We start from the raw sequence: 13,774 nt of genomic DNA, 5'->3' as shown, positions 1-13,774 counted from the left end.
CCGGAAGAGGTCTGAGCAAAATTCCCCAACATTTTCTAGGAGGGCCTGGGCACCGTAAAGGGGACAGTGGCCTGGATTAGTGTTGATCCGTTAGCGCAGTTGCGCTATTTATGTGCTCAACCAGTCCCATGCAGACACGGGGAGAACGTGCAGACTCCGCACAGACAGTGAACCAAGCCGGGAATCGAACCTGGGATCCTGGAGCTGTGAAGCAACAATGCAAATCACTGTGCTACCTTGACGGGTTGGGGCCATCCTTGCCCAATGCAGAAAGATGGACCGGAGCGCGCCATTACGTTTGCATCCAGGACACTCGCCGACGCGGAGAAGAATTACGCACAAATCGAGAAGGGATGGTTTGACCGTCGTCTTTGGAGTAAAAGAATTTCCCCAGTATGTCTACGGTTATGTGTTTACGGTTTTCACAAACCATAAGGCTTTATTAGACCTGTTGTGGAGGATTGGGCGATTACCCCATGCTCGGATCCAGCGTTGGGCCCTGTTACTTGCCACATATGAGCTTGAACACCATTCGGAAGCAAAGATTCCCCACTCGGATGCACGTGTATTGTGAAACGTTGTGGTCCCAGCACAGACCACGGAGGTACACCACTAGTCACCGGCTGCCATCCTGAAAAAGACCCCTTTACCCCACTCTCTGCCTTCTGCCAGTCAGCCAATCCTTTATCCATGCCAGGATCTTACATATGGCTGGAAGACTTGAGATTCCAGCCCTAGATTAACTTCAGTACTGTTGTTAAAGATATTCCTACTGTAATGTACCATTATTTGTTGATGATAGTTTATGTGCGGAGTGGACGGCAACCACTGCAATAACTTCCCTTGATCGTGCACTGTTTAATTATTCATGTAGGGTTCCCCTGTGTACTGTTGTTAGTCCATTTGTTTTAAATTGGTTAACAAGAGTGTTAAAATAGTGCACCAGGGAATGGGTTGAACAATTTGTCCCATGGTGACAGTGCAGTGTGTCTAAATTCTGATGGGGTTATTGGAACCTTCTTTTCACTGAATTCCAGCTAATTCAACCGTGTAATTAGCTTGAATGCGCCATTCGATTTGCACAGCTGCCCCCACAACTATATTTTTATTCTTTGTGTGAAAACGTATAGGGCAAGATTTTTCAGATGGTGGGGCTCCCCACACAGCCACCTGAGGAGTTGGCGGGGGCATTATCTTATCAATCAAGGCAGTCCCGCAGCCATTTAATGTTCCATAGTGGGTTAATTGGTTGGAGGCAGGACATTCTCCCCTCACTTTGTGCCAGGTTCCCCCAGACCAAGTAGGTGCAAGGTCTCACAGCAGGGAAAGGAGGGGAAGCCCAGGGCAAGGGTGGGTGGCAGTCATGATAACAGGCCGAGTGGGAAAGGGGGTGTGGGCGAGGGAGCGAGGTGGTGGAGTCCTAGGTGTAGGGAATGGGGGACGCCCGACATAGAAATGGAGGCACGACATAGAAATGGAGGCCCCGTGATGGAGGCTGCCCTCACACCTCCTTGCCAAATTGTGGACAGGAAGGTCGGTCAAAGGTATTTTACAGCCACCCAAACCCCCCACCTGCAAGGGACTGTAAAATTGGCCCCATAGTTTTCTGTATGCCGATACTAGAATGTGTTCCACAACAGGAAGTTAAAAAATATACTGGTCAAATGGATAGGACAGGGATGGAAGTTTCTGGAGATTGATTGTGATGTTCTACCGCCGGAGCATTCCTTGGGTTCACTTTCCTTTATCCTTGGATTGATTTACGGTCGGGGGAATCTGGTGAGTTTACTGTTGCCATGTTTGCACTGGCTTGTAATTGGCAAGCAACATTGCTAAACCAGCGCCTGGATTTATATAAAGCCTCTGAATCACCTGAAGTATGTCTGTCTGAAGTCTTCCAGTCTTCCCTCCTTTTAAAATTTGTTTTTATCTTGGCCTGTGATGCGAGGATGTGCTTTTTAAAAAGATTTCCCTGCTGTATCGTTCCCCCACATTCAGATTTCCCCCATCGCTGGTGTGACTTCAGGTCGGCAGGAGTTACAACAGCTCTGGAGAAACCGGAACCAGGCAAAGAGAACCCGCCGTGGGCACACGGGTATTAATAGCCCCCAGAGGGCTGGGGACATGGCCAGGCAGTACCCAGTACTGAGGGGGAGGGGTACTAGGTGTGTGTGTAGGTCTGTGCATAACTTACCTTGTTCTTTGTTTAACCCAAGAGAATTGGTTGGATGGGAGAAAGTTGCGGACATTTCTGATGTCTTATTTTGCTATGGAAGCTCACTGCTGTGGATTACGCTATCTTCTAACTGAAAAAAAGCCACCACTGACTGCAACTGAGAATGACATCCATGATTCACAAAAGGCTAAAATACAAGGCAATACAATACATTGAAGCCATCAGAAACATGGAGTTCACGGACAGAAACACAACCATACATGTAAACGAACATTACCAGTGGCTCCAGTTCCCGCTCGTCAGTCAAGTTAAATTCTGTCACAAAGTAGTAAAAATGCTTGTAGCAGGTGTTGACATGGGCTTCAGCTCCCATGGTGGTAATCCGATCAAAATGATGGATGTAAACATGAACAAAGACTCGGAAAAGTCTAGTGAGAATCTTCTTACAGAGCTGCATAAAATTCTTAGGGAACGGGACACCTATAGAAAAGAAGACAGCAAAGTTAAAAAAAATTGTTTTGTTGGAAAAAACCTTCATGGACAATTTTTTTAATGACATCATTTGAAGTTGATTGTGGAACAGCATACATACAAATGTCAGTAAACATTGCTAAAAAAAGGAGACCTTTCTTGTTGAAGCTTTTCATCTTGCACTCATCAGGATAATTTGCAAGAATAGAATCCCTATAGTGCAGAAAGAGGTCATTCGGCCCAGAAAGAAGTCATTCAGCCCATCAAGTCTGCACCAACCCTCCAAAAGAACACCCTACCTAGGCCCAATACCCGGCCCTTTCCCCAGAAACCCGCCTAATCTTTGGACACTAAGGAGCAATTTAGCATGGCCAATTCACCTAACCTGTACATCTTTGGACTGTGGGAGGAAACCCGAGCACCCAGAGAAAGCCCACACAGACATGGGGAGAATGTGCAAACTCCACACAGTCACCAGAGGTCGGAATTGAACCTGGGTCCCTTGCGCTGTGAGGCAGCAGTGCTAACCACTATGCTACCGTGCTGCCAATGTCAAATGAAACAACAGATTTATACTTTATGAGAAGAGCATGCTGATTGGTTGGAAAGTGGACTCTGATTCGTAGAGACATTGCCATGGAGAATGCACCAGTTGATGGTGACTGACAGCTAACTACCAAGCATGCTTTGAAATTTAAACCAGGCAGCTTGACCTCGATTGGTCAAGGCATTGCCCTGAGAAATGAACCAGCAAATGGCTGTCACTTATTCTGTTTAGCTGAAAAGGTGTTACTGTAATGTACATGTTCTGTACTACCAAACATAATTCAGTAATTCAGCTTCCTGTCTGCCAACCAGTTCTCTATCCATGTCAATACATTACCCCCAATATCCTGAGCTTTGAATTTGCTCACTAATCTCATGTGGGACCTTGTCAAGTCCAGAGACATAACATTCACTGGTTCACCCTTGACCACTCTCCTGGTCACATCCTCAAAAAATTCCAGAAGATTTGTCAAGCATGATATCCCTTTAGTGAATCCATGGACTGAGCCTGTCCCCACTTTCCAAATGCTAAGTAATTTTATCCTTAATACTGAATTCTAGCATTTTCCCCACCACTGATGTCAGGCTAACTGGTCTATAATTCCCAGTTTTCCCTCTCCTTCCTTTTTTAGAAAGTGGGGTTACATTAGCTACCCTGCAACCTATTGGAACTCTTCCAGAGTCTATAGAATGCTGGAAAAAGGTCACCAATGTGTCTACTATTTCTAGGGCCACTTCCTTAAGTACTCTGGGGTGCAGAGCATCAGGCCCTGGGGACTTATCGGATTTTAATCCCATCCAATTTTCCCAATACAATTTCCTGATTACGAAGGATTTCCTTCAGTTCCTCTTCATACTAGACCCTCTGTCCCCTAGTATTTCTGAAATGTTATTGGTGTTCTCCTTAGTGAAGCCAGATCCAAAGTAATTGAACAACTGGTCTGCCATCTCTTTGTTGCCTATTATGAATTCATCTGATTCTAACTTTAAGGGACCAACATTTGTCTTCATCAGTCCTTCTCTCTTCACATATCTATAGAAGCTTGTGCAGTCAGTTTCTATGTTTTCTGCAAGCTTACTCTCATATTCTATTTTCCCTTTACAAATTAAACCCTCTTGTCCTCCTCTGCTGAATTTTAAATTTCTCCCAGTCCTCAGGCTTGCCGCTTTTTCTGGCCAATTTATAGTCATCCTCTTTGGCTTTAGCATGATCCCTGATTTCGTAGAAGGACCGACAAGAGAGGAAGCAGTCCTGGACTTAATTTTCAGTACTGAAGCTGGGCAAGTTGTTGAAGTATCAGTGGGGGTGTACACCCTCCATACCTGCTGTCCCACAGCATAAATTAAAAGTAGACAACAATCCATGATTTTTCCCAAAGAGGAGGTGAGGGCATGGACATAGATAACTCGTGCTAAATGCTACGAGTGGAAAAGTGAGAAAGGAAGACCCAATTGCAACTTCATGGACACATCGAGTGGGCAGAGCTCCCATAGAATTACCGTGAGGCAATGGTGTATGCCAGTGTGAAGGCAGGTTCATATCTTGAATAAAGATACAGATTTAGCACATTTCTTATTTCTATGAAAAACAACTTGGTGTCCTTTTGAGGTTGTAATGAGCAAGTCCATTACCGTTTTCTACAACTGAAAATTGAATTCCGTAGCTTCCCTTTATTCACAAACATGTGCAGAGTATTCCACTAACTTTCTCAGGCCTGCCACTGACCCAGTCAATATTCCAAGCTCAAGAGCCATTTTCTGATAAGTCTGCCAGGATGTCAACCAGAGGGAGGATGAGGTTGGTTCTGGTTTTTAAATCAATTAATATTACATCCGTCATTCAGCCCAACTAATCCATGCCAACGTTTTTATTCCACTTGAGCCTCCTCCCATGCTTCCTCGTTGTATCAGCATTTTTCCTTCCTCAGATGTTTATATAGCTTTTTCTTGGATGCATCTATACTACGAACCTCAACTACCTCCTGTGGTAGTAAGTGGTACATTCTCATTACTCTCCGAGGAAGGAAATATCTTCTGAATTCCCTCTATTTCTTGCAGATGACTATACTGATGGTCGCTACTTTTGTCCTTCTTCACAAGAGAAAACTCTGCATTGCATTTTGGCCTGTTCGGGCACACTGAGGGAGAATTCAGAATGTCCAATTCACCCAACAACACATCTTTAGGGACTTGTGGGAGGTAACCGGAGAACCCGGGAGGAAACCCACGCAGAGACGGGGAGAACATGCAGACTCCGCACAGACAGTGACCCAAGCCGGGAATCAAACCCAGGTCCCAGGCACTATGAAGCGACAGTGCTAACCAGTGATCAACTGGCAGTTGTTGGGCAGCAAGCTGGGGTTGCAGCACTCCTGGCAGGACTATATACCTTTCTGGATGAGGTACAACCATAGAACGTCCTGTAGAGAGGCCCCTCCCACCATACCCCCTTTCCTCTCTAATGATGGCCGAAGGATGTTTACATTTTTTCTATTAAACTTCATGTTGAAGGTCCCTCCAAGAGCTTCTCCAAATCTAGTTTGGGTCTCCAGTTTCGAGGGTCCACACGCCACCCTTAATTGGACAGGGAACCTGTGTCCATGTCATTTTAAGGTTCACCCATATGAAAATTTGGACTTGGATTTCCACTGGAGATCTCTGCATTCCATCAAAATATTGGTTGTCGGTAACAATATTACCGACATGCACGGGTAAGGTGTAAACAATGGTAAATCAATTATGCGTTTTCTCGTCATTTGCACTTAATTATTGAGTGCGTATATTAGACATCTATCAAAGTGGTAGGAGTGAGCATTCAGAAGATCCTAAAAAAAATGCCCTTGCATTCCTATGGAGCTAATCAGAGTTTTACACATAGTACGACAGTATAAAATCTAGGTCATTGCCTTTGCTCTGACTTGACTCTTTCAAATTGCTTTATTTGGAATAGAGTCATAGAGCAAGGTTTTCGGACAGTGGAATTTCCCACAGTCGCCAGGGAACGCATCCCTACCAATCACAGCAGCCTTGCAACACTGTATGGACGTCTGTCCCTCACACAGTGAGAAGCCCCTGCCTCAGAGGGCTGCTGGCCAATCTCCACCCTGGAGCGCTGGATACTGCTGGGACTAAGCAGTCTCACAGTCAAAGTGCCAGGGTACATTGGTAGGTGCAGGGTCTTGCTGGAAGTAGAGGACGAGAGGCTCAGGAGGAGGACAGTTGGATGGTAGCCATGGTGGCAAGGCCACCTGGGGGAGGCGAGTCAGAACCAGATTACCTGCTGGGCACCCCACTGTCCCCGAACTCTTCCTGTCGTACTCAGCCTCATCCTTCTCTATAAAATCATGGACATGTTGGGGTTAGGTGGGAAGGCGGTGGGAAGACCACTTGGAAATTTTACAGGCACTCACTCACACCCTTGCACCCACCCATAAGCCTGCTGGCAGGGTCTATAAAATTCTGCCCACAGAAGGCGGCTATTCAGTCCATGCCTGTGCTCTCTACTGCAATCCAGTCAGTCTCACACTCCTGCTCTATTCCCATAGCCCTGTAGTTTTATTTCCCTCAAGTGCCCATTCAATTTCCTTTTGAAATTATTGATCATCTCCACTTCCAGACCCCTCAATGGCAGCACAATTCAGATAAGTATCACTCACTGCATAAAAATATTTGTCCTCACATGTGCCTGTAACTTGCGTGAAAAATCTTAAATCTGTATCAACCATCCTTGTACAATCAGCTAATGAGAATAGTTTTTCTTTGTCGACCTTTAATCTATTTCCCTCCATTTAATCTTTGTGTACCTTTAATCTATTTCCTTCCATTTAATCTATGTACCCTCGTCTTTATACCATCAGCAAATGCTGTCATAATCTTGTATATTCTTTTGTCTGTCATATCGAAAACTATCATAATCTTGTATAGTTCTATCAAATCTCCTCTTAACCTCCTTCGGTCCAACGAGAACAACCCAGATTATCCAATGTAACATTGCAGCTAGATTCTAATTTTTAAACCATTGTGCGTCATCCTTTCAAGGAGCCTTACATCCTCCTTAAAAGCATGGTGATCAAAACTGGAATTAACACCCTAGTTGTGGACTTTATAAAGATTCAGCATAACTTCACTCCTTTTTTACTCAAGATCCCATCGGGTTTGCTAACCACTCTCATTCCATCCAGTCACCTTCAAAGATCAAAGAGGGGCGGCATGGTAGCACAGTGGATATCACAGTTGCTTCACAGCTCCAGGGTCCCAGGTTCGATTCCCAGGTCACTGTCTGTATGGAGTCTGCACATTCTCCCAGTGTTTGCTTGGGTTTCCTCCGGGTGCTCCGGTTTTCTCCCAGAGTCCAAAGATGTGCAGGTTAGACAGATTGGCCATGCTTAATTGGCCCAAAAGGTTAGATGGGGTTACTGGGTTGCGGGGATAGGGTGGAGGTATGGGCTTAGGTAGGGTGATCGTTCCATGGAAAGGTGCAGACTCGATGGGCCGAATGGCCTCTTTCTGCACTGTAAATTCTATGTCTATGCACATGAATACACAGGTACCTCTAACACAGAACATTTTTAGAAATGTAGCCTAAGTCTGTATTGTGTTTCTACCCATTCTGTTAAAATTCATGGCGTTTCTTGGTATTAAATTCTATCTGTCACTTGCCTCCAGCTCGACTATGTCCTATTGTAGTTGACTATTAAAATACTCCGTTTGCCACACCTCCAAATATGTTATCATTGGCGAACTTTGAAATTTTGCTCAATATTCCAGTATCCAAATAATTTCAATCGTGACCCTGGGAGTAACCCAGAGATTGCTGCCAACTTCCTCCGCAATTCCTGAAAGTCTGGCCATGGGGTCTCAATACCTGCCCTCACGGATACTGACATGTACCTCAACTTCTGACTTGCTTCCTTCCTCTTGCAGAATATTTTGCACCGGTGTGGTCCTTCACTTTGACACCACAGAAGCAACATGAGGCTGACGAGGATTGTTACAGAAAAATCTGTCCGTCTCCCAATTCAGGAATCTCCTAGAATGATTGCATTTCGAAGTTTGATTGTTCCCCATTGTGCAGTCCCTTGTTCAATGGTGCCATGGTCCAGACTGCATTTCCTTTAAGGTGTTGTCACTTCCTGCAGTCTCCAAAGCTGGGTCACCGATTTGAGAGTGGCAAGCACTCCTACACTTGGACGCTCCCTACTCTTTTGCATGGCTACTTATCTACTAACCCAAATTCATTCTCCCTGCGGAATGGCTACTTCCTGGACCACAAGTCGAGGAAGCATCCAGCCTCCCTGTTGTTCCGGGTAGTGACCCCATGGTACATGAATTGCAAGATCTCAGATGACCATCTATAATCTAAACAAAGGGGAAAAAAATCCCTATTCCCTCTTTCAGAATCTAGTTAGTGCCCGTCTTAAACTACTAATTTTAATCAGTGCCTCCAGACACACTTTGTGCAAATACTGTTATTTGCTTTTACATTTATTATCTTGTTTGTGCTGATGTGGAGACCACATTGTAACGTGCAGATGGGAACAGTACATGTAGAAAATAAATAGGTCAGGATATTTTCACACTTACTGAGCAGACGGTGATAATAGGATGAATCCTCCTTCATCATTACTGTCATGTGACGTTTAATTTTCACACATTATTAAATAAAGCACGCATCCTGTAAACAAGGTGATCCATTTCACAAGGTGCAATTATTGATTTCACTGATGGCTGGGAAAGGCTTGTGCGTTATTGAGTTCTACGCTGAAGTAACAGGCAGGGTTGAGGGTGGTAGGGTTGAGAGTGGTAGATATGGACTTTCAAAAAGCATTTCTTAAATTGATAAATAAGACTTATTTGGAAATTCAAAGCACTTGTTATTAAAAAGACAGTGGTATCTTGCTTACATAATTGGTTCAGGGATATAAAGGCAGAGAGTGCTGGTGAACAGGTTTTCTGGACTGGAGAAATGGATGTAATGCTCAGTGGGCTAGACCTGGTTTCTGATGCAGAACAAGGCCAGCAGCGCGGGTTCAATTCCCGTACCAACTTACCCGAACAGGTGCCGGAATGTGGCGACTAGGGGATTTTCACAGTAACTTCATACTTGTGACAATAAAAGATTATTATTATTGATGGGAATTCGCAAGGGTGGATTTTTATTATTATTCATTTATAGGATGTGAGTGTCACTGGCTAGACCTGCATATATTGCCCATCCATTGTTGCCCTCAAGGTGGTGGTGGTGAGCTGCCTTCTTGGACCAGCTGCAGTCCCCATGCTGTAGGTAGATACACCCACAGTGCTGTTAGGGAGTGAGTTCCAGGATTTTAACCCAGTGACATTGAAGCAACAACGGTTTAGTTCAAAGGCAGGCTGGTGAGCGACTTGGATGGGAACCTCCAGGTGGTCATGTTCCCAGGTATCAGCTACCCTTGTCCTTCTAGATGGTAGTGATCGTGGGATTGGAAGGTGCTGCCTAAGGAACCTTGGTGAGTTCCTGCAGTGCATCTTGTAGATGGTACACACAGCTGCTACTCTGCGTCAGTGGTGGAGGGAGTGAATGTTTGTGGAAGAGGCGGCAAGTGAGCTGCTTTGCCTTGTTTGGTGTCAACCTGGAGTGTTAAAAAACAAAGAACAAAAAAAGTACAGCACAGGAACAGGCCCTTCGGCCCTCCAAGCCTGCGCCGACCATGCTGCCCGTCTAAACTAAAATCTTCTACACTTCCAGGGTCCATATCCCTTTATTCCCATCCTAGTCATGTATTTGTCAAGATACCCCTTAAACGTAACTATCGTCCCTACTTCCACCACCTCCTCTGGCAGCGAGTTCCAGGCACCCATTACCCTCTGTGTAAAAAACCTGCCTCATACATCTCCTCTAAACTTGCCCCTCGCACCTTAAACCTATGCCCCCTAGTAATTGACCCCTCTACCCTGGGGAAAAAGTTTCTGACTATCCACTCTCTATACCCCTCATAATTTTGTAGACCTCTATCATGTCGCCCCTCAACCGCCTTTGTTACAGTGAGAACAACCAAGTTTATTCAACCTCTCTTCATCGCTAATGCCCTCCATAGCAGGCAACATCCCGGTAAATCTCTTCTGCACCCGCTCTAAAGCCTCCACATCCTTCTGGTAGTGTGGCGACCAGAGACACTAACTAAGCTTCTATAGAGCTGCAACGTGACTTGCCAATTTTTATACTCAATGCCCCGGCCAATGAAGGCAAGCATGCCGTATGCCTTCTTGACTACCTTCTCCACCTGTGTTGCCCCTTTCAATGACCTGTGGACCTGTACTCCTAGATCTCTTTGACTTTCAATACTCTTGAGGGTTCTACCATTCACTGTGTATTCCCTACCTGCATTAGACCTTCTAAAATGCATTACCTCACATTTGTCCAGATTAAACTCCATCTGCCATCTCTCCGCCCAAGTCTCCAAACTATCTAAATCCTGCTGTACCCTCTGACAGTCCTCATCGCTATCCGCAATTCCACCAACCTTTGTGTCATCCGCAAACTTACTAATCATGTTGTTGGAGCTCCACTCATCCAAGTGGAATGTATTCCATTACACTCTTGACTTGTGCCTTGTAGAGGGTGGACTGCTCTGGGGAGTCAGGAATCGAATTGCTCGCCGCATGTTTCCTAGCCTTTGACTTGCTCTGGTAGCCACAGTATTTATAATGGTTAGTCTAGTTCAATTTATGGTCAATGGTAACCCCCAGAATGTTGATAATGGGGGATTCAGCAATGGTAATGCCATTGAATGTCAAGGGGCGATGGTTAGATCCTCTATTGTTGGAGTTGGTCATTGCCTGACACTTGTGTGGCGCAAATGTTACTCGTCAGCCCAAACCTGGACATTGTTCAGGTCTTACTGCATTTGGACATGGACTGCTAAAGCACTTGAGTAGTCACGAATGATACGGAGTATTGTGCAGTTATCAGTGAACATTCCCACCCCCTCGTCTGACCTAATGATAGAAGGCAGGCCATTGATGAAGCAGCTGAAGGTGATTGAGCCTAGGACACTACCCCAAGCAATTCCTGCAGTGATGTCCTGGAGCTGAGATGATTGACCTCCAACTACCACAACCTTCCTTGTGCCTGGTTTGACTCCAAGCAGCAGAGGTGTTCCCCTGATTCCAGTTTTGCTAGGGCTTATTGATACCGTACTTGATCAAATGCTGCCTTGATGTCAAGGGCAGTCACTCTCACCTCACCTCTAACATTCAGTTCATTTTCTGTGAACCAAGTCTATAATGGAGGTCAGGAATGGAGTGACCCTGGCGGAACCTAAACTGAGCATCCATGAGCAGGTTATTGCTGAGTAAGAGCCGCTTGATAGCACTGTTGATGACTCCTTGCATCACTTTGCTGATGATGGAGAGTAGGCTGATAGGGTAGTAATTGGCTGGGTTGGATTTGTCCTGTTTCTCGTGTACAGGACACACCTGGGCAATTTTCCACATTGCCGGGTAGATGCCAGTGTTGTAGCTGTACTGGAACAGCTTGGCTAGGGGTGCGGCAAGTTCTGGAGCATGTCTTCAGTACTATTGCCGGAATATTGTCAGGGCCCGTAACCTTTGCAGTAACCAGTACCTTCAACAATTTTTTTAATATCACGTGGAGTGAATGGCTTTGGTAGAAGAATGGCACCTGCGATGTTGGGTACCTCTTGAGGAGTCCGAGATGGATCATCCACCCTGCAACTCTGAAATTGTTGTGAACGCTTCAGCCTGGTTTTTGCACTGGTATGCTGCGCACCTCCATCATTGATGGTGGGGATATTTTTGAAGTCTTCTCCTCCAGTGAGTTGTTCAGTTGTCCACCACCATTCACGAATGGATGTGGGAGGACTGCAGAGCTTGGATCTGATCCATTAGTTATGGGATTTGTTAGCTCCATCACTTGCTGCGTTTGCTGTTTGGCACACAAGTAGTCCTGTTTGGCAGCTTCACCAGGTTGACAACTCATTTTTAGGTACGTCCGTGATGCTTCCGGCATGCCCTCTTTATTGAACCAGAGTTGATCCCCTGGCTTGGCAGTCATGGTGGAGTTGGGGATATGCCGGGCCATGAGGGTACAGATTGTGATTGAGTACAATTCTGCTGCTGATGGCCCGCAGCACCTCATGGATGCCCAGCTTTGAGCTGCTAGATCGGTTCAAAATCTATCCCATTTAGCAAGGTGGTAGTGGGACACATGGAGGGTATGCTCAATATGAAGACAGGACTTTGTCTCCACAAGGACGGTGCAGTGGTCACTCCTGCTGATACTGTCATGGGCAGATGGATCTGTGGTAGGCAGGTTGGCGAGGATGAGGTCAAGTATGTTTTTCCTTCTTGTTGGTTCTCTCATCATCAGCCACAGTCCCAGTCTAGCAGCTATGCCCTTTAGGACCTGGCCAGCTCGGTCGAGTCACCTTTGGTGACGGACATTGAAATCCCCCACCCAGAGTATATTCTGTGCTCTTGTCAACCTCAATGCCTCCTCGAAGTGGTGTTCAACGTGGAGGAAAACTAATTCATCAGCTGAGGGGGATGGTATGTGGTAATCAGCAGGCGGTTTCCTTGTCCATGTTTGACCTGGTGCCTTGAGACTTCATGGGGTCCAGAGTCGATGTTTAGGACTCCCAGGTCAACCACTGTGCCACCCCCTCTGTTGGGTCTGTTCTGCTGGTGACACAGCATATATCCAGGAATTGTGATGGTGGCGTCTGGGACATTATCTGTGAGGTATGATTCCGTGAGTATGACAATATCAGGCTGTTGCTTGACTAGACACACGTCTCCCAATTTTGGCAAAGAGCCCCAGATGTATGGAGGAAGGACTTCGCATTATTGACTTGGCTGTGTTTGTCGTTGTTGTTCCCAGTGCCTACGTCAATGCCAGGTGGTCTGTCCAATTTCATTTCATTTTGTTCCATTTAAAGCAGTTGAATACAACGGAGTGGCGTGCTAGGCCATTTAAGAGGGCATTTAAGAGTCAACCACATTGCTGTAGTTCTGGAGTCTAATGTAGGCCAGAACAGGCAAGGACAGTAGATTTCCTTCCCTAAAGGATATTAGTGAACCAGTTGTTTTTATTTTTTATTATTACAACAATTGACAATAGTTTCAGTCATCATTAGACTTTTCATTCCAGATTTTCAAAACTCAACCATCTGCAATACTGGGATTCGAACTGAGTCCCCAGAGCATTACCCTGGTCTCTGGATTACTGGTCAAGTGACAATATCACTGTGCTACCACCTCACCCCAAAAGGACCATTACTTTACATATATATGCTATGGACATGGATACATGCCCTTAATCCTAGATTCCCCACCCAGAAGAAATCGGCTCACCCAATCACTCCCTGAGGAGCAAGACAACTCTTCTTTAAACAGCGAACAGAAAAATATATAATAATGAACATGATTAGGTGACTGTCTGATCATTGCAGTGTGCAGAGCCGGAGGAATCCAAACACCAACAGGGAAGCAGGTTAGCTTGGAGTCTAAGGGAAGATCTCCTGCTTGGCAGGAAGCCTTCATTAAAATATTAAAATGATGTTCTTGCTTCCGAAAAACAGT

At 45.6% G+C, this 13,774-nt stretch overlaps 1 protein-coding gene across 1 annotated transcript in view; it reads right to left on the bottom strand.

Annotated features, from left to right (window-relative positions):
• The window catches only part of LOC140426191 (MOB kinase activator 3C-like), a 65,125-nt gene that overhangs the window by 14,954 nt on the left and 36,397 nt on the right, over positions 1 to 13,774 (bottom strand). The window contains exon 3 of the mRNA XM_072510662.1: positions 2,454 to 2,656. Within this exon, the coding sequence (XP_072366763.1) occupies positions 2,454 to 2,656 (203 nt within the window). The remainder of the gene's footprint in view (positions 1 to 2,453; positions 2,657 to 13,774) is intronic.

Source organism: Scyliorhinus torazame, chromosome 7 (assembly GCF_047496885.1).
Source record: "Scyliorhinus torazame isolate Kashiwa2021f chromosome 7, sScyTor2.1, whole genome shotgun sequence".
Classification (NCBI taxonomy): Eukaryota; Metazoa; Chordata; class Chondrichthyes; order Carcharhiniformes; family Scyliorhinidae; genus Scyliorhinus; species Scyliorhinus torazame.
The sequence above is the reverse complement of the archived record's forward strand: the minus strand, read 5'-3'. Positions and strand labels throughout refer to the sequence as shown.